At 36.7% G+C, this 17,599-nt stretch overlaps 3 protein-coding genes across 3 annotated transcripts; all 3 read right to left on the reverse strand.

Moving 5' to 3' along the window:
- Positions 1 to 4,221: 4,221 nt before the first annotated feature.
- On the reverse strand, positions 4,222 to 7,506 carry LOC137726598 (receptor-like protein EIX2). The gene has a single exon (XM_068465535.1). The coding sequence runs from the start codon at positions 7,445 to 7,447 to the stop codon at positions 4,535 to 4,537; it is 2,913 nt and encodes a 970-aa protein (XP_068321636.1). The 5' UTR covers positions 7,448 to 7,506; the 3' UTR covers positions 4,222 to 4,534.
- Positions 7,507 to 8,930: 1,424 nt separating this feature from the next.
- Positions 8,931 to 13,624, reverse strand: LOC137725263 (proteasome subunit alpha type-2-A-like). The gene is made up of 12 exons (XM_068463891.1): positions 13,493 to 13,624; positions 13,270 to 13,337; positions 13,091 to 13,167; positions 12,018 to 12,082; positions 11,685 to 11,731; positions 11,184 to 11,259; positions 10,694 to 10,761; positions 10,301 to 10,370; positions 9,997 to 10,082; positions 9,570 to 9,632; positions 9,337 to 9,402; positions 8,931 to 9,231 (listed from the first exon to the last, which is right to left on the reverse strand). The coding sequence occupies exons 2-12, from the start codon at positions 13,308 to 13,310 to the stop codon at positions 9,183 to 9,185; spliced, it is 708 nt and encodes a 235-aa protein (XP_068319992.1). The 5' UTR covers positions 13,311 to 13,337; positions 13,493 to 13,624; the 3' UTR covers positions 8,931 to 9,182.
- A 1,186-nt stretch (positions 13,625 to 14,810) lies between these two features.
- On the reverse strand, positions 14,811 to 17,192 carry LOC137726230 (style cell-cycle inhibitor 1-A-like). The gene is made up of 4 exons (XM_068465123.1): positions 17,071 to 17,192; positions 16,701 to 16,829; positions 16,171 to 16,226; positions 14,811 to 15,196 (listed from the first exon to the last, which is right to left on the reverse strand). The coding sequence occupies exons 1-4, from the start codon at positions 17,135 to 17,137 to the stop codon at positions 14,963 to 14,965; spliced, it is 486 nt and encodes a 161-aa protein (XP_068321224.1). The 5' UTR covers positions 17,138 to 17,192; the 3' UTR covers positions 14,811 to 14,962.
- Between the last annotated feature and the right edge of the window lie 407 nt (positions 17,193 to 17,599).

Raw genomic sequence — 17,599 nt, forward strand, 5'->3', positions numbered from 1 at the left:
GTTTAATGAAAACTAATAGTGTAATATGTGATAGGTTTTCCGGAAACCCTAGCATGCCATAAAACCTTTCATAAAACATATATCATATATAGTGTGCTAACTAGTGGTATCATAATCACCCGTTGGCAGGATTGCCACGCACCCGTATGTAGAACATACGCTCGGAGGCAGGACAAGCACCCGTAGGCAAGACATACGCACGTAGGCAGAACAATCGCCCGTAGGCAGGACAGTGACCACTAATACGCACAAAACATTGAATATAATATTTCCAACATAAGTACATATATCTCAAAACATCTTCATAGCATATAGTCATCCATCATATATACTACAAAGAAGTGTAAAAAACATGTTCATAAATAGTATATAGTCATCCATCATATATACTACAAAGAACATAAGTTTGATAAAGTATGGTATTCTAAAATATTCTTACTAAAGCATGATAATAATAATAAAGTGTAAATCTAATTTACTCATAAAACGTTTCATAAAATGTAACCATGAAATTATGCATTTCTACTATTAAAACATGCATTTTAGAAGGATCCACTCACAAATACTTCTTCGCCGAGAGCCACACAAACTAGCGAAGACAGAAACGCCATAATAAATGCACCTAAGCACATAAAGGGTCCAATTAATAAAACTCTATTAAAACGATTGAATTTGGGAAAACGGACGTCATAAACGGATTCAAGACGTCGAATTACCCTAAGAAGGGTCCCGAGTAAATTTCGAAAAAAGTCAACAAAAAATCAACATAGGAATATTCTAGGAATATTACTTGGAACATTCCAATCGGGTCATGCCAAATGGATCAAGGTTGGGCTCCTGGTTAATGGGCCTGTGGTTTAGAGTTACCGGGCTTAAAGCCCAAGTTCAAACGGCCTAAGGCCTGGGTTCATAAGGGTTTAATGGGTTATTAGGTTTAAAGATTAGGACCGGGTTAGGGCCGAGTTATAAGGCCCATGGGTTTAGGCCAACTTTGAATTGGGTTTGGGTAGCTTAGGACTGGGCTGGGTTACTTAGGCCGGCTTTTGGCCCGTTTGTTATGTGGGTCTCCGAAACCAAAGAGAGAAAAGGCCGATTTTCGGCCAGGAAATTCTCGAGCTCTGACGGAGCTCAAAGCTTAACTAAAACATGCAAACCAAAATACCAAAATGAAGCCTGTGAAGCAAGGAAGAGATTCGTACCATTGGGAGGTCGAGAGGTGGCCGGAGTTGGCCGAAAAATGCCTGCAAAGGCTAGGTTCCTTGCCGGAAAAATTGGAAAACGTCCCTGAGTCATTTTCTTTGTAGTTTGACGTCCAAAACGTGTACGAAAGGTTAGTTAACAACTAGAGATGAGGGAAGGACGATTTTAAGAGTTTAGAACCTTACTCTCGTGTCATAGTAACAATATACTGTGTCGAATAAGACTGCTAAGTCGCGTGATGAAGTTGTAGGTTTAAGAGGTTGATGTGGGAAAGTACGAGAGGGATAAGGGACGTCCCATGGTGAGGGTGGATGTAGGCGGTCGTCTCCAAAGCACCATCTTGGTGCTAGCCATGGAAGAAGGGGAAAGAGCACCGGTGGAGGGAAAGGAAGAGTGATCTGCTAAAGAGAGACCAAGAGAGAGAGAAAGAAAGAATAGGGTCGGGGGACAAACCCAAAAGCAATGGGCCCCTTGGGCACACAAAATAAGGTCCAAAAGTAACCTTTTCAAAAATAAATATCTCAACTTAGTGAAATTACAAAAATACCCCTCTGTTCTATAAAACGTATGATTATTTCGGGACAGGTTGTTACACAAAATTTGGTTTAAAATTTTAATCTCTCTAACATTACACAAAGAAAAATTAAATAATTACAAAAGCTATGTGTGTATATGTTTTGTGTCCAGGGAACAATCTAAATTATGAAAAAGTTAAAAATAAGGAAAACTAATGAAAAAGCTTGAAAACTTTAAGTTTTAATCAAAATGACAAAAAGTTGTTGTAAGTGAATAGTAGTAGGAGTGGCTTTTTAGAGTAAAAATATCATTTTTGTTAAAAGTGAACAGTACCGGAAATGTTTTGTTAAAACTCCCTTAAAAATATGGGTTCCGAAAGGGCTCTTCTAATAGCATTCCCAGTGAAGGGCTTTATATAGCGTTGGAAAAGTGGTGGATATAACCCATTTAAGAGTTCCGATGAATCTTTAGGACCTTATAAAAGAATCTCTCCCAATGAGAGGCTATTTCTTTCGGGCTCTATATGGGGTTATATATATTTATTTATGTAGTAATTTGATTATGCGATACTTTTTTATGTGTTAACTTTCCTCAAGTTAATTTTTGGAGTGCTATCTTGAATTTTTTTATTTTTTATTTTATTTTTTTTATGAACCTTTCAACCTAAATTGTGACAAAGTTAGATTTCATCACTTATGAACCGTTTGTTGAATTAGATTTTCTTGTCTCAATCTCATCCATTGAAAGATACAAACCCCCACTTCGTCCTCTAAAATAATTTGATTTTCACATATAACACAACAATTTACCTAGCACCAATTGCTAAATTAGTATCATACAATTTTGAAAAAAATTATTTAAAAATTTCACCCACTGATGCCCATGAACTTTAAATCAATTTGAAATTTTAATTTTTATGAAATTTAAAATAATCATTAATTAGCCAAAGTGAATTGTTCTACACTCCAAATTTTTTATATTAGGAAAGAAAAATATACTTGTGAGGAGTATAGAATGAGATTTTTGAAGTGTCAATAACATTTCCCTTAGCCAAATTGAAAGAAAAAAAAAAGAATTAAAAAAAGAATAAAAGAGAGTATAAGTGTATTTGCAAATGGAGGTAGAGTGATAGAATTTTGCTCACATAGATGTTACTTTTTTGTGGGACCCACTGTTTTTGGGGGCTAGATGTAGCCCAATTTTATGTTATTCAAGAAAGGAAGTTACTAGCCCAGTGGTGAATCTAGCCACATTTTTCAACTCATTGAGGATGAAATTTCTCGCTAAGCTTGAAATGTACTAGTCTCAATAAAGCCCCCATTCGGATGCTCTAAGACTAACTGAAGTACGAATCTTTTTATTTAGTAAATTCTGTAGAAGTTAACAACAAGGACTTGCAATGAAAATTCCATGGGGTGGGCCTCATCAGTATTCTCAACAAATGATATCAGGTCTCGGTCAATGTCATAGTTACCGAAAACTGGAAGGCACAAACTTGTCTGATTCTGTTAGACCTTCCAATCGAAGATCAGGAGAAGTTCAGTAGAGCATGGTGAGATGCGTAACTTCATTTCTGAGCAGTACTCCCACCTTTTTCAATGGCTGCACCCATGAATCCAAATCCGAGGTTTGACCTGAACATACCCCCGTCAATGGGTTGGAATTTTATGATCAGGAAAGCAATCACTATTCTTACACTGACAAGTCTTTGCTGGAAATGGAGAAGTTTGGAGTTCTACCACATGAAAATATTCCAGGCTTGATTGGAGGCCTTGATGATGAACAATTTCCAGAATATACGGACATTGGGTAAGCTCTGATGGCTGGAACCACAAGTTTTGGTATTGAAAGACGTTAAGGTTGATGGAAAACTGACCACCAAATTTGGGATTATCGATTTCTTTTGCTCTCATCAGACGCGGTGGACTATGAATCAGATGGCATTTGGGGAGATTGGACTTTCACCCTTTTGAGATGCAGAGGGAGAGTTTTGGCGTGTCTTCCTGTTATATGCAGAAATCGATTTTATGCTTGGCAAATCTGTGACTGCAGGACGGTAGAGAAGCCAGGATTAGAGGAAACAAATGGTAACAATTTTTGTAGTTCAAATTTTCGCTGGCAGATGTTTAAATTTGTTTTAGGGCTTTCATTGAGACGTCTGTATGGCGACATTTACTCCATGAGAAGTAGTGAATGAAATTAGTGTTAATTATTACTAGGCATTTCTCAACTCTCTAGTAGGCACTCAGTGAACTCGTACATTTCCTTGTTCAAAGTGTTCAATGCATTGGATTGTAGAGCCTGAAGGAAGCGACCCATTTCAAACTAAACAAAGGGCACGGTAACCCGAAGAAAGAGTGTCGGCACAGGAGTTGCTCGAAGATGCATAAAGAACCGTTGTTTGATCGATCGATGAGTACAAGTGAATTCTTTTGTACGAGTGTTATGTACTTTATGAACAAGTGTTCTTTTGTTCATTGCAACATTGAATGGATGCATGGCTGTCACGTATATATTTTGTATTATACGATTGATAAGTAGAAATTAGAAACACTAGCTTTTATTAATTCCAGGTTTTTACACCTGAGAAAATCAGAATACATAAGTTGCTTGTGGAAACATCTATTGAAAGATAGAATTCCTTTGTTTCTTACATAAGTTGCAAGTACCGAAAACACAAAGTAGATACGAAAAAACATCACATATATAGAGTACTAACAAACTCAAGAAAAATCCTTTTGAAACGAGCCACTATCAATGCAATTGCTAGTGCTACCTTATCATTGATGTTGTCAAAGAACGGAAAATAGGCATACCTTCACGATGTCTTTAGGATCAATGTGCCGCAAACTCCCCAAAAACCTACGATGAATCCAAGTACCACGCTGACATAAAACCACAACTTATCATTGTCTCTATCTTCATTCCTGTCATTTGCACCCTCAATAGTAAAAGTTTTGTCTCCAGGGCACTTAATTGAAAGAGGAACTCCACACAGTGATGGATTGTCCATATAAATTGACGAATCATTGAGCGTTTGAAGCTGGTTTCCAGAAGGAATTCTTCCAGACAAGTTGTTATAAGACAAGTTCAAGTGGGACAAAGAGGTTAAAGATGACAAGCTTTGAGGAATTTGTCCCGTGAGGTGGTTGTGTGAGAGATCAAGAGTTTCAAGCCAACGCAAGTTTCCGATCTTGGAGGGGATCCTTCCAAACAATTGATTCATGGACAAATTCAAGGTGCCCAATAGAATGAGACTGCTTATTTCTTCAGGAATTTCACCTTGTAAATTATTTGATGAAAGATCAATGCTATTTACAAGATCTAGAGTCGTGTTGTACACAAGTTCTTCTCCTTTTAGTGTCAATGTGGCTTGCTCACTATTTGAATATTTGACCCTTTTTGAATCTTTCACCAACGAAGTCAAATTATTCAAACACTTGGGAATAGTACCAGAAAAGTTGTTGCGACTAAGGTCAAGGATGTGAAGGTACTGAAGATTGCACAGTTGTTGGGAGATATGTCCACTAAAATAGTTGGACCGTAATCGTAGCATATACAACATGGATACACTGGATCCTTCTATCCATAGTGGTATTTCCCCATATAACCTGTTGTTTCCAAGATCAATGCTCGCCAAACTAGAACAATTTTGTAAGGAATCAGGAACTTCACCTCCAAACTTGTTGTTGTTGAGCTTTAATACTGCCAGTGAACTTAATACCCCCAATGAAGTGGGAATATTACCAGAGAGATTGTTTTGACCAACATCTAAAAACACCATATTGCTCCCCACGCTCCATGCATGAGGGAATTCTCCAGAAAATTGATTGCTCCTTAGAGACAAGATTCTCAAGTTAAGCATGCTGCAAACAGATTGAGGAATTGTGCCGTTCAAATTATTCTCAGAAAGAAACAATACTTGCAAATTCGGCATCAACTGGTCAATATTGGAGGGAATTGGCCCGGAGAATAGATTGCTTTCAATAATAAGGGAAGTGGCAAAAGTGGACCAAAGCGGGAGTGAGCCCTCCAATTGATTATGACTCAAATCAATAGAATTTAAATTTGGGAATTTCAAATGCAATGGAAGGCTTCCACGAAATTCGTTGTTAGACAAGTCTAGTTGGATGAGTTGGGAAGATATCTTCAACAACCATTCCCTTGGTATGGAATCCGAGATTCCATTGCCACTAAGAGTGATGTCGATTAGTTCAGTTTGAGATTGAAGCCACACCCCAAAACCAGGTCCTACCCAACAATTTAGGATCCTAAGTGTGTGGAGCTTGAAAGGAGGAACCCAATCATAAGCCACGTCAAAAATGAGGGACTTGGATTGGGCTGGGTTTCCTACTTGATAATCTTGTAATCTCGTAAGGTTTCTAAAATGGGCTTCTGTTAGAATACTTTCCCATGAATTGCCAAACAGATTTAGGGAAACTAGTTGAGATAGTTGGCCAAGACTTTCCGGAATGGAGCCGTTCATATTATTATCAAAGAGGTCCAATGTTTTCAAGGAGGACAAGTTTCCGATTGAATCTGGGATTGAGCCCCAAAAATTATTGTACCTAAGGTTGAGATTCTGCAAACTTTTAAACATTCCTAAGGAGGCCGGCAGTTGGCTTTGCGTCCCACAGTAAGACAAATCTAATGACTCTAATGTATTATTTGGACAATTTGAGAAACTCCTCCAAAATTCTTCAATCCCCCCATTAAATTTGTTTCCAGAAAGACTTAAGAACTTCAGCTTGCAAAAATTTCCAATGACCTTGGGAATTTGACCTTTTAAGCCTGTTTCAGATAAATCAAGGTCCTGAAGAGATTTGAGACTTGCAAATTCATTTGGAAAAGAACCACTGAAATTATTCTTGGATAGATGAAGTGTTATGAGGTTGGTAAGATTGAAAAACCAACTGGGAAGTGCAGAACTGAACATATAATTATTTGACAAATCAAGTACGAAAAGTGATGTCAAATTAAAGTGTTGCAAGGAGATGAGTGGAATGCTTTCAATTTGGCACGAAGATAAGTGTAACTCTGACAGTGAAGGAAGCATATTAACAGCATACACCCAATTGACTCTTGTTGTGCTAAGATCGGCCTCTCCAAGATCAAGGTATTTTAGAGAAGAGAGGCGAGACAGCCAATTCAAATTTCTGGAAGACAAGTCAAAATTCAACCCGAGATCAAGAAAACTCAGGCTTGATAGGTTACCAAGAGAAGGGGGAATTTCTCCCCCAAATGATGCAAGGGACAGATTGAGATATTGCAAACTTTTAAGCTCCCCAAAGAACTTTGGAATGGGAATGCCTTGAAAATCATTATAGCTTAGGTCCAGGAATTTTAAATGTTTCAAGCTAAGCAAAGAATGATTTATCTTACCTCCCAAGCAAGACTTTTCATAAGACGAAGAATTTGAATTTGGATATGGATTGCGGAGGTTCATCTTGACAACACGACCAGTGCCGTTGTCGCAAGAAATTCCTTCCCATCGACAGCACTCACGCCCCACCCAAGAAGAAAGCCTACCAGAAGGATCAACAAGATGTTGTTTAAAGTTGACAAGTGCTCGCCTTTCTTCCTCAATGCATAATGATTTCACAGTAGTAGTGCTCCGAACTCCGATATCACCCAAGCAGATCATAGCAGTGGGTAGATACGTAGATGCCAAAAACAAAATGAGAAAACGGTGAGAAAATTTGAGGGGATTGATGAGATGCAAGGTATCCATTGGAGAAATCAGTGTGTATATTCCCCAGTTGGTTGCAGATGAACACAACAAGTGAACTCAACTCATATATAACAAGCAATGAGAGCGTAAAAGCAAATAGTGCTACTCAACTCTCTGTTGAGTTTCACGGGTTTACATTTGTATTCACACCATGAAATTGCAAAGAACGTGGGAGTGGGGAGGGGGACGACTAGTCTCCATAAAGAGAGAGAAGATGACAAGGACACAAATGCTCCTGCGTACATCACCAAAGACCTTGACTTTTAGGCTTGTTTGCCGACATTGAGTTTCACATTGACCAAAGCGTGCTCTCAGTTATTGTATGATGGAAACTACATTTTCTTATGGTTAAATTATATTTTCGACCATATTTAGCTCGATTTCTTCTTCCTAATCAATCAACTAGTGTAGTCGATGAGATGTGATAAATCATAAAATAAGATGTCAACCACAGAGTTGTTGTGGTTGTAGCTCCCAAGCGATATAGGAACCCAAAAATTATTGTTTCAATAACTTTCTTTCATAATATTTAAAAAAGTCACAAGTTCGAATCATTTTATCCATTATCAAAACAAGAACTTAGAACTTCACTATATTGTTTTCAATAATACGTCGTATTCCCCAAACTTCCAAAAAGAGGGTGGTATGGTAAAAATGTTCAACATCTTCCCTCAGTCAAGAACATGTTGACCATGATATATTAAATAAATTACAATTTCATTGCTGATCCTCTCGTTGAATCAACGCATCATAATTACTAAAAAGCAAAAATTCTCTTGACTCTTGAGAACAAAACTTGGCAGAGTGAAATCAATCTCTTGAATTTTTTAACTTCTTCGACTTTCTTCCGGACTTTCCTCCCCCTTTGTGACCGAAGTACTTGTCACTTCCAGAAGCAACCTATGCTTTTGGGCCTGTACCTAAAAGCCCCATCCTTCTTTCTACTTTGGTGATTAAAATCCTAAAGTTCACTCAAATTTAGAAAGGCTACACTGCTAGTTTGTCCCCAGAATTTTATAGGCATTTTCAACTTACCCATGAGCTAAATTTTTGGAAAATTATATTACTTTCTCAAATCAGAAATTTTAAGTTTTTAAATTAATAGGATAGAAGTTTTGAAATTAGAACTCTTTCTACGGTGAGAAGAATAATATCACTAGACGAGTAACTACTAGTTGGTAAAAGATTCACAATTTACTTCATTATAAAATCTATTACTAAAACGACAAATTCATGGATAATTACATGTTGAAGTGTTACAATTCTATGTAAAATATTAGGTAAAAGATTTTGTTCTCATAAATATTTGAATTCTAAATGTCTAATTATTTGGTCTATCAAACATTCAATTTAGTAGAAATTATAGTGAATTCATAACAAGATTAGCGAATGCAATTCTCTCATTTAGTCATTCTCTATTTATGATAAACATGAATCTACCTAATGTTTTCTTTAACATTCTCGTTAGTGAGGCTGCCATGGAAGCATACGGGAAGCTTGCAGTTATTGACGAAAATCAAGAGCCACAAGCAAAGCTATTGTCATTAGAAGTGAGTGACCATTAGGTTTAACGGCATTTTACAAAATAAACACGGTAGTTGAAACTAAGAATATCCGAAAGCATGTTTTGCTAGCACAACGAAGCGGGGGGCTACAAACCACCCGCCCCCCGAGCCGTAGGCATGACAACTCTATAGTTTATGGTTGCTCAACTTTCTAATTTCTTGGTCTCAATCTACTCCACCTCGGCCAAGTAATCTTCAATTTCAGCTGGTGTAAGTACTCTGCAACAACACAATCACAACATAAATTCACAAGCTAATGCATGCCAACCAAAGGGTGAATCGACGGATAAAAATTAAAACAAAGGGTTGTGAGGGGAAACTTGCCTGAATTTTTTGTCAGCGCCAATTATCCCAATCTCAATGTTTTTACCAGAAATTTGTCCTTCAAACCTAGAACCGCATGCAGAAAGAAAGGTCACAAAAGAGCTAACTTATATTTGTATGATAGAACAACGGTGTACAGCTATACTTAATATATGTGTATAAATTCAGAACTGAATTTGTTTCCTTTAGGAAGACTAAAAGTAAAATAAAAAACTGAAGGATAAGGTGCCTACCCTTCTTTCAGGGTCAATATTGCCGTGTGGACAGCATCATCAAGTTCCATGTCCTCGGTGTACCTACAAGAAATAGTCACATGAATCCTCAGCTAAATTCAAAGCAAACATAAAACTGAAGGCCAGGATAAAGAAATAAAATGCAATTCAAGGGTTAAAAGATTGACGAGTCATGCTGCTGATTAGACATGCCAATATAGATGTCAATAATTACTAAGATAAATAAAATAGAACTAAGACTACCCTTGAGAATCAATGACTATTGAGTTCCCGAATTTCATTACGCCTCCAACATTGATTCATAATTAAGTGTACAATGCAATTATGAGATGTTAAGCACCTCCAATGGTTATTGCTTTGGTTAGAAATTTAGACAAAAGGAACATAAACCAGAAAACAGTTTGTATTATTGTTGATCGTAACTTGCCTTTTCTCAAGAAATGTTTTTGCGTTAGAAACATTTTTCCCCATGGCAGAAGCTTTCCAAGAAAAGTAAGAACCTGATGGGTCCACCTACAGCATAACAAAAATCAGTCACACAGAAATCCAATGGAAAATAGATATCAGAAAAATAAATAACTACAAAAGCTTTAAAAGGTTGTGGTATGTGTGTGTATTGCTAACTAGAAAGAAAAAGGATTGCGCTCCCTGGACCTCTATAGTTTGTTCTCAAAGACTTGAGCACAATGTGCACCATAAGTTTACACTAGGTGAGGACAGAATATACATACCTGAAATAGTTGTGGACCTTTGTCATCAAAGCCGGCAACCAGCAGTGAAACTCCAAAAGGCCTTACACCCCTAGAAGGATACCAGTCAAATCAGAGTCTAAAGTGGAAAAGGACCTGAAAGTTAATTGCAGCCTGAAGTTGAATACACAAAACATGCATTTGCCTGTATACGAAGTCTAAGCAAATAATTACAACACTCAAGCTTAAGTTATCAAGATTAAAAATTTTCAAATGATACTAATCTTCCCTTCCCCATATTTTTCTATATAAACAACTTAAGCATTAAAACCTTTTAATTTATTAAAAGTTCGGACCAAGAAGGATAATTTAGGATCAAGATCGTTAAAAATCTTAAGGTAGGTAAACCAGGTTGTGAGAAAAAATGATAATTACCCCGACTGTGTGAACTCCTGCATAACAGCAGCAACTTCCCTCACTAGTTGTGTAACAGGGATAGGTTCCTGTAAATACCCACGAAATCAAATTATAAGTTACGTTACAAAAAACAAAAATTACAGTAACTAACTGGGTGATATAAAGTAATAAATCAACTTGTTTCAAGTTGAGACTCGTTATAACATATTGGGGTAGGAATGCGGATAGCCAAAGGGAGGTATCACTTAAGACTCTATGCCCGATCACAAGACCAAAAAATATTCATTCACTGTATTTAAAAGCTAAAAACCAATATATAAACAATGATATTACCAAAAAAATGCTTAAATGCTGCGGTGCACATCAAGGAGAATAAAGATTCAATAGGATTCTTCTAAGGAACGTAAACTGAAATTCCAATACTTAGCATATGCTCAAAGAACAATATCAATACTACAGCTAAAAATAAAAAGAATAAAAGATGAAAGACACAAAATTTGAGTTATACTTTATACAATTGATGATATTGCTCCGCCTGTTTCCTACTTTTCCGAACCAGAACTCTGAAATCTGGACCCATGCCACTGCATGAGAGAACAGTAAATTTCAGATATTTTTTCTCTGAGGAAAGAAAGCCCGCCAATTAAAACCCCTTAAACATCATGAGGAATTCTTAGATACAACAAAATCAATAATAAAATGGCATGCATTCATTGTTGGTGGAACTCTTATAATTTTTCAATGGAACTACATCATTCATGTGATATGGGTCCTCTAAAGGTGAATTCATATTTTATGGATGATGGATCCCGCCAACAATAAACTACTGTTCATTTCATTATTGGTTTGTTTTACCACGATAATATGATAACATGGTAAAGCCACCGGAGCTAAGACTTTTCGTGGATCAGATATTATTGAAGCATTATAGCAGCAACAACATGATAGGAATATCAAAATAGTATTGTGAAAACCCTCAACTTAACACAAACATGTAGTACAGACACACCTGTAAACAACTCCAATGTTTGGCGTCAATAACTGAATTTTCTGAACCTGCAATCCAAAAACTTAAAGGGTCACAAGAAGTCCCTGGTATACTACTTGATTATTGGAGAGAACATGCCTTAGAGGTGTAAAGAAAACAAATTCAGTTTGTCAAATAAGAATGGATGATGAGATACGCAAGCTATACATCAGTGTACAAATAAATTTAGAAATCCAGCACCGGCATAGAACTTGTACATAACTTATGAATTGCAGTCTATCAAAAAGAGTAGCATAGAACTAGTAAATAACTTATGAATTGCAGTCTATCAAAAAGAGTAGCATATTCACTCACAGATGTTTCATCAACTAAGATAGATGGCAGTTTCTTCTCTGTTGCTATGACAACTCCATTAGCAGCTGCAACAAGAAGACAGATTTTTCTAAATAACAAAACCAATGACACTAACTTTATGATAGATTTCAAATCTTATCTGACGTAAGAGCCAAATAATGAGCTGAATCAAAACGAAGAAAAGTTAAAGATGTAAATATTTCAGCAATAGAAGACATTCATGTTTAGCAATACAAAGTAAGAACAGTGATTTTTATATAACTAATGACTCCAATGGTGTCATAAGATATCTCAGTTTATGTCCATTAAAATTACCCAAGGATGCATGAGGCCCAATCTTGCAAACAATCCAGATAATTTATAATTATAGAAAATCAACTCGAACCAATATAATAAGATATAGCTATGAAATATAAAATTACTGGTGATCAAGCATATGATGGGTCTTACTTCTCCTAAGGAAAGAATGTCTACGATTAGTAGTTATCTCCCTTTTATAGTTAATAGGCACTTTCTTGCCAATAGTTCTGTATAAGATTGTCCGCAATTCATACATCAAATTACAAAACAAAAAATGACCAAAATGCGTTTCATTTTAACTAAACATAAGCACTAAACTCTACCACGTCGGAATTCTTAGCTTCTTTTATTTCTCTATCCTGAGTGCACTGGTTCAACTTCACCCATTTTCTTACCCCTACCGACCATAAATACCACACTCAGCTTCCATCCAATTTCATTTATCGTGGATCACTAAAAACTCAGTTCCAAATGAGGTGTTGGACCCTCGTTCCTTACCGGGAAATAAATACAAAAAAAATTAATTTGCTCATTCTTAACAACAAGGATAACAATTCTAAATATTTGCTGCAACCACAAAACCGATATAGTTAACATGTAATACCCTTTAACTCTTTCACACCAGTTTCTAGCAACAATGAACAGATTGTTCATCTCTTTTTCTGACCAATTTAATCCGTCTCCTTTCTTATTCGAGACGAATACTTAGAAAGTGTCAATTCAAATTCAAATGTATCCGAAACAACTTGAGAATGCATAAGATTTTTGCACACCTTTAATCCCTAAAGACGTCTGGCCAGACCCAACTGCCGTTAGCGCATGTTCAATCTGAACAAGCTTCCCAGAAGGACTGAATTCAAAATAAACATAAAAATTATGATCGAAAAAAAAACCCCAATATTCCAATCAAATTTTCAGTACAAAATTCAAATTAAATTCGCAGGTCAAACACCTGAAAGTGGTAAGAGAAAATGAGTACTGGCTATCACTCATTATGCCTTCCAACCCAAAAAAGAAAAACTGCGGAAACAGAAATCAGAACGAACTCATCAATTTTCAATTGAAAAAAAAAAAAAAAAAAAACAATTAATTGTTAATTGAGTAGTGAAAATTAGGAAATTGGGTTTCTTTGGAACCCTAACGGCGAGCTAAAGTTGGGGTCTTTTGAGACGTACCTGACTCAGAGGATCAAACTCGGAAGTTCAGAAGAGCCCGCGAGAGAGAAGGTTTCTTGAAGTGAGCGTTCTTCTGTGTTTCAAAGAAGAAGATGGATGCAACGACGCCGTACTGACTGGCATAGCTTGTTTATTTATGACTTAAGTTTCACTAATAAACCTTGAAGTTTACTCGGCTTTTTGCTTTCAACCTTGTAGTGTTTTACTTTACATTTGATCCTCGTAGTTTCGTTCCATTAGCACCGTTAGTCCAAACTTTCAAACGAGGGGAAATTCATTCCAACGTGGGTTTTTTTTTTTTTTTTTTTTTTTGAGTACATCAATATTTTTAGAGAGAAAGAGTTCGGTTAAGCTATACAATGGGCAGTCTAGTTTGGTATCGAATTCGCCACTAATATTGTGATCCTCGTAGTTTCATTTCGTTAGCACCGTTAGTCCAAACTTTCAAACGAGGGGAAATTCATTCCAACGTGGGTTTTTTTTTTTTTTAAGTACATCGATATTTTTAGAGAGAATGAGTTCGGTTAAGCTATACAATAGGCAGTCTAGTTTGGTATCGAATTCGCCATTAACGAGATTCGAACTTAAACCTCTCACACCCAAGTGAAGAGGAATACTACCAAACCGTAGTTCTTAAATGAGAAGATGTGCACACAAATGGATGGAAAATTCAACTTAATTTGACAAATTTTTTTGTTCAAAATGAAAGTAGGACATAAATGTAACAAAATAAACTATATGGACGCAAGTGAAAATCAGAGTAAACTATAAGGACTGTAAGGCCATCTCCAACCAACTCGGCCAAAGGGCCGTAGGGCTAAAAATGGCTCAGAATGACATGAAAACCGTCTCCAACTGAGGGCTAGGTCAAAGGGTTTATGCGCCTTACAGGGCCAAAACCCCCAAATCAGGCCAACGGATGGGCCATTTCCAACCAACTAGCCCAACCCTCCAGAGTCAAAATGTCTAGTATGACTTTGTGGCAGGTGCAAAAATACCATGATTTCTTCGTTATTATGGCAAATGGCATTCAAAATATGTCCAAAAACCTTATTTTAATATGATAATTTAATTTAATCAGTCATATTAATTCAATTAAAATAATAAATTATTAAGGACGTTATGTTTGACCTATGACCTTTTGGCTCTCTCGGTTGGAAATGGTATAAAATATAACCTGCCATTGTTCGTTAAAAATATAACGTCTTGCAGTGCTATAGGCTAAACATGACCCATTGACCCTCTTTCACGGTGGTAAAGGACTCGGCTCATTTGTGCATTGAGCTCGAGCTTGATATAATGGATAACAAATGCCATGTAGAAAAACCATGGTAAGAAATGAAGATTAAAACTACATACGCGACTTCATCTTGATCTTTAGTCACACCAAACCATCCCTGAGTAGACAGAAAACCTAACTGATAAACAACACAGAACAGGTAAAGCCAGATCATCTACTGCTCTTGCAATTCACCCTTTAATTTTCCACGCATGGGCACACCGGGGGCCACTCGCGATCCCCTCGTAGTACTTGGATTCAAGTTTTTGTTTGTTCCAAACTTTCACGAAGTCTGCAAATAGTTGGCGTGCAGACTCTGATGAAAGATCGGAGAAGAACACATCTTTCTCTTCTTTCAGCCACGTAGAGAACTCATTGTTCTTGAGGAAATAGTCATCGTTCGACAGCTCTTGGAAGTCAATTTTCTGCAAGAAAAATGATTTCTTAACTCCTAACCATCAGAAAATCAATGCTCAAGAAACGGATACACTGAACACGATAATAAGGTGGACCATCAAGTAATAAATATCAAAATGCAAAGAATTCCTTGTGCCAACTGGTCAAGCTTCCAAAACGTAATTTTACTTTCTACACAACAACAGATTGTAGACTTAAAGAAAGGTTGATCTAAAATGTGAGTTCACAGATTTTTATTAAATTCTTTATACAAGAGCTTTTCGTCCAAAAAATACTAAAGACACTGCTCTGAGCATTGACTGGCAACCTTGCCATAGGTTGAGCACCACGAACTCTTAAGTGCAATCTAAAAATATTTCCAAACAATACCAAAGACACTACTTCGTAAGAAATATAACTTGCAAAAAAAACAAGTGATACCAAAAACTGCATACTGAAACTAGATCTCGCAACTTGTAAGTAGATTGTTTTCTGGTTTCTATATTTGAGCATCACAAGTAGCTATCCATGGAAACTAATGTTGCAGCTCTCCCTGTTCCCAGATTTTCTGTATATTCAATTAAACAATCTAAATTTTTGATGACTTTCATATGAAGCTAATACAGATTACCAACAACAACAAAGACGTCTAAACAATGAAATCAAATATTTGCCGACTTCAGAAAATCTATGCAAATTGAAAACTTTAGCCTAACGTTATGTGGTTACCTCACTTCTTCAATAATTCAGATCAGGTGAATTGCTCAAAGTATGAAGGACTTCTGCTAACATTTTCTAGAACTTTGGATTACAAAAATAAATGTAATGACGGGTTTCCATTGTTTGTATACACTACGTTGCAACTTGCAAGAAGTTTGACCTTTTTCTTTTTGTTTCACTAAGGATTTATAGGTACATGTAAAATCCATATTATATATAGTTCACAGATTGAGAGTACTTCAAACATCAAACATTTATCACGATGGGAGATAAGGAAGCTTACCGAGAGGCGATCCCCTTTGTGGTGTTTACTTTTGTGCTTGTCTTTTGTCTTCTTTTCTGAGGCACAATACAATGTCAATGTGATAAGTACAAGAACCTCATCCTCAATAGGCTTAAAAATTACCATATGGTAAGTCAAATAATGCACTTTCATGTAGTTAATCTCCTCGGTTTATGTTTACTTCTCCAATGTCAAAAAAACTCGATCAAACACAGGATGTGCCCGAATCCGCTAACAATGCCATTACACTAATACGAATGCAACTTGTAGTAACTAGTAAGCCTGTGCGTGTATGGTAAAACCATACCAATTCTGATATACCATTACACTAATTGGACTGCAGTACCATAATTTCTATCACAATTTAACCAGTAGGCCTGTATACAATAGCAGCTTGATTTCAAAAGAAACTGAACTCACAGCCATATGTGTATCCCCAAAAATTCGATTTAACAAGTATTGCAAAGTTCGATTAAACGAAGTAAAATCCATCTTAAACTAGTGTGAGACTCAGACTCGTATCGATATACCTTTATCGGAACGGTGTTTTGAGTGCTTATGAGATTTTTTCTTGTCCTTTGACTTGTCCCTCTTATCACTCCTCCTGCTCTTCTTGTCCTCATCTTCTACTGGTCTCTGCCTCTTGCCTCTTCCCTCATCTGTGAAAAACAAAAACCGATTTCAATAAAACCCACATCATATATATGAGGAAAAAATTACACACAATTTCAAGCAAACCCAGGAAAAATAAAAATTGTTTGGTTGCTGAGAAAATGTTGGAGAAAGATAGAAAAATCAAAAGTTTGATGCTTTCCCAACTGGAAAAGACGAAGTCTGCCATGAACCGAGAATCACAAAAGCTATGAAATTGAACAAATCGGAAAGAGGAGATTAGGGGACCTTCGGAAGATGAAGAGCGGCTCCTTTTCCTACTCTTCTTCTCCTCGGATTTCCGGTCGCTTCCCATTTGAATTGCAGAGAGAATTACAGAGAGAAACGCGACCTAGGGAGGGGAAAGCCTGCCTTACGCGGGTCGGGAAATCGTTGACCTGGATCCACAGAACACTGAACCTTGGGCCCAAGATTAGACCGGCCCATCATATCCAGAAAAAGCCTAGCCTGCTCATTAAGGTCTAGTTTGGTATTGTTGTGCTTTGAAAAAAAAGCTACTTTTGCTGTGCTGTGAGAATAAGCAGCTGTGAAATAAAGCAGCAGAGTGTTTGGTAAACTTTTTTGTAAAAGTGCTTTTGAAAAAAAAAAAAAAGCAGTATTAGAGTGTTTGGTAAACTTTTATGTAAAACAGATGTGAAAAAAGCCGGTTTTTCAAAGCTGAGTTTTGCAGCTTCTTGTTTTTGGCTTTTTTTCATCCAAAACTGTGAAAAAAAGCTGAAGCTGAGTGTTTACCAAACACAAAAATAGCTCCCAGCTT

This window comes from Pyrus communis, chromosome 2, assembly GCF_963583255.1.
Source record: "Pyrus communis chromosome 2, drPyrComm1.1, whole genome shotgun sequence".
Taxonomy (NCBI): Eukaryota; Viridiplantae; Streptophyta; class Magnoliopsida; order Rosales; family Rosaceae; genus Pyrus; species Pyrus communis.

Excerpts from the sequence above, each read along its gene's own strand:
- LOC137726598 (XM_068465535.1), bottom strand. The coding sequence starts at position 7,447 with ATGGATACCTTGCATCTCATCAATCCCCTCAAATTTTCTCACCGTTTT.
- LOC137725263 (XM_068463891.1), bottom strand. The coding sequence starts at position 13,310 with ATGAGTGATAGCCAGTACTCATTTTCTCTTACCACTTTCAG. Across the intron at positions 11,260-11,684 it reads AACATTGGAGTTGTTTACAG|TGGCATGGGTCCAGATTTCA; the intron begins GTGTGTCTGTAC and ends TCTCTCATGCAG. Across the intron at positions 9,633-9,996 it reads AAAACATTTCTTGAGAAAAG|GTACACCGAGGACATGGAAC; the intron begins GCAAGTTACGAT and ends TATTTCTTGTAG.
- LOC137726230 (XM_068465123.1), bottom strand. The coding sequence starts at position 17,137 with ATGGGAAGCGACCGGAAATCCGAGGAGAAGAAGAGTAGGAAAAGGAGC. Across the intron at positions 16,227-16,700 it reads AAAACACCGTTCCGATAAAG|AAAAGAAGACAAAAGACAAG; the intron begins GTATATCGATAC and ends ATTGTGCCTCAG. Across the intron at positions 15,197-16,170 it reads ACAAAGGGGATCGCCTCTCG|AAAATTGACTTCCAAGAGCT; the intron begins GTAAGCTTCCTT and ends TTTTTCTTGCAG.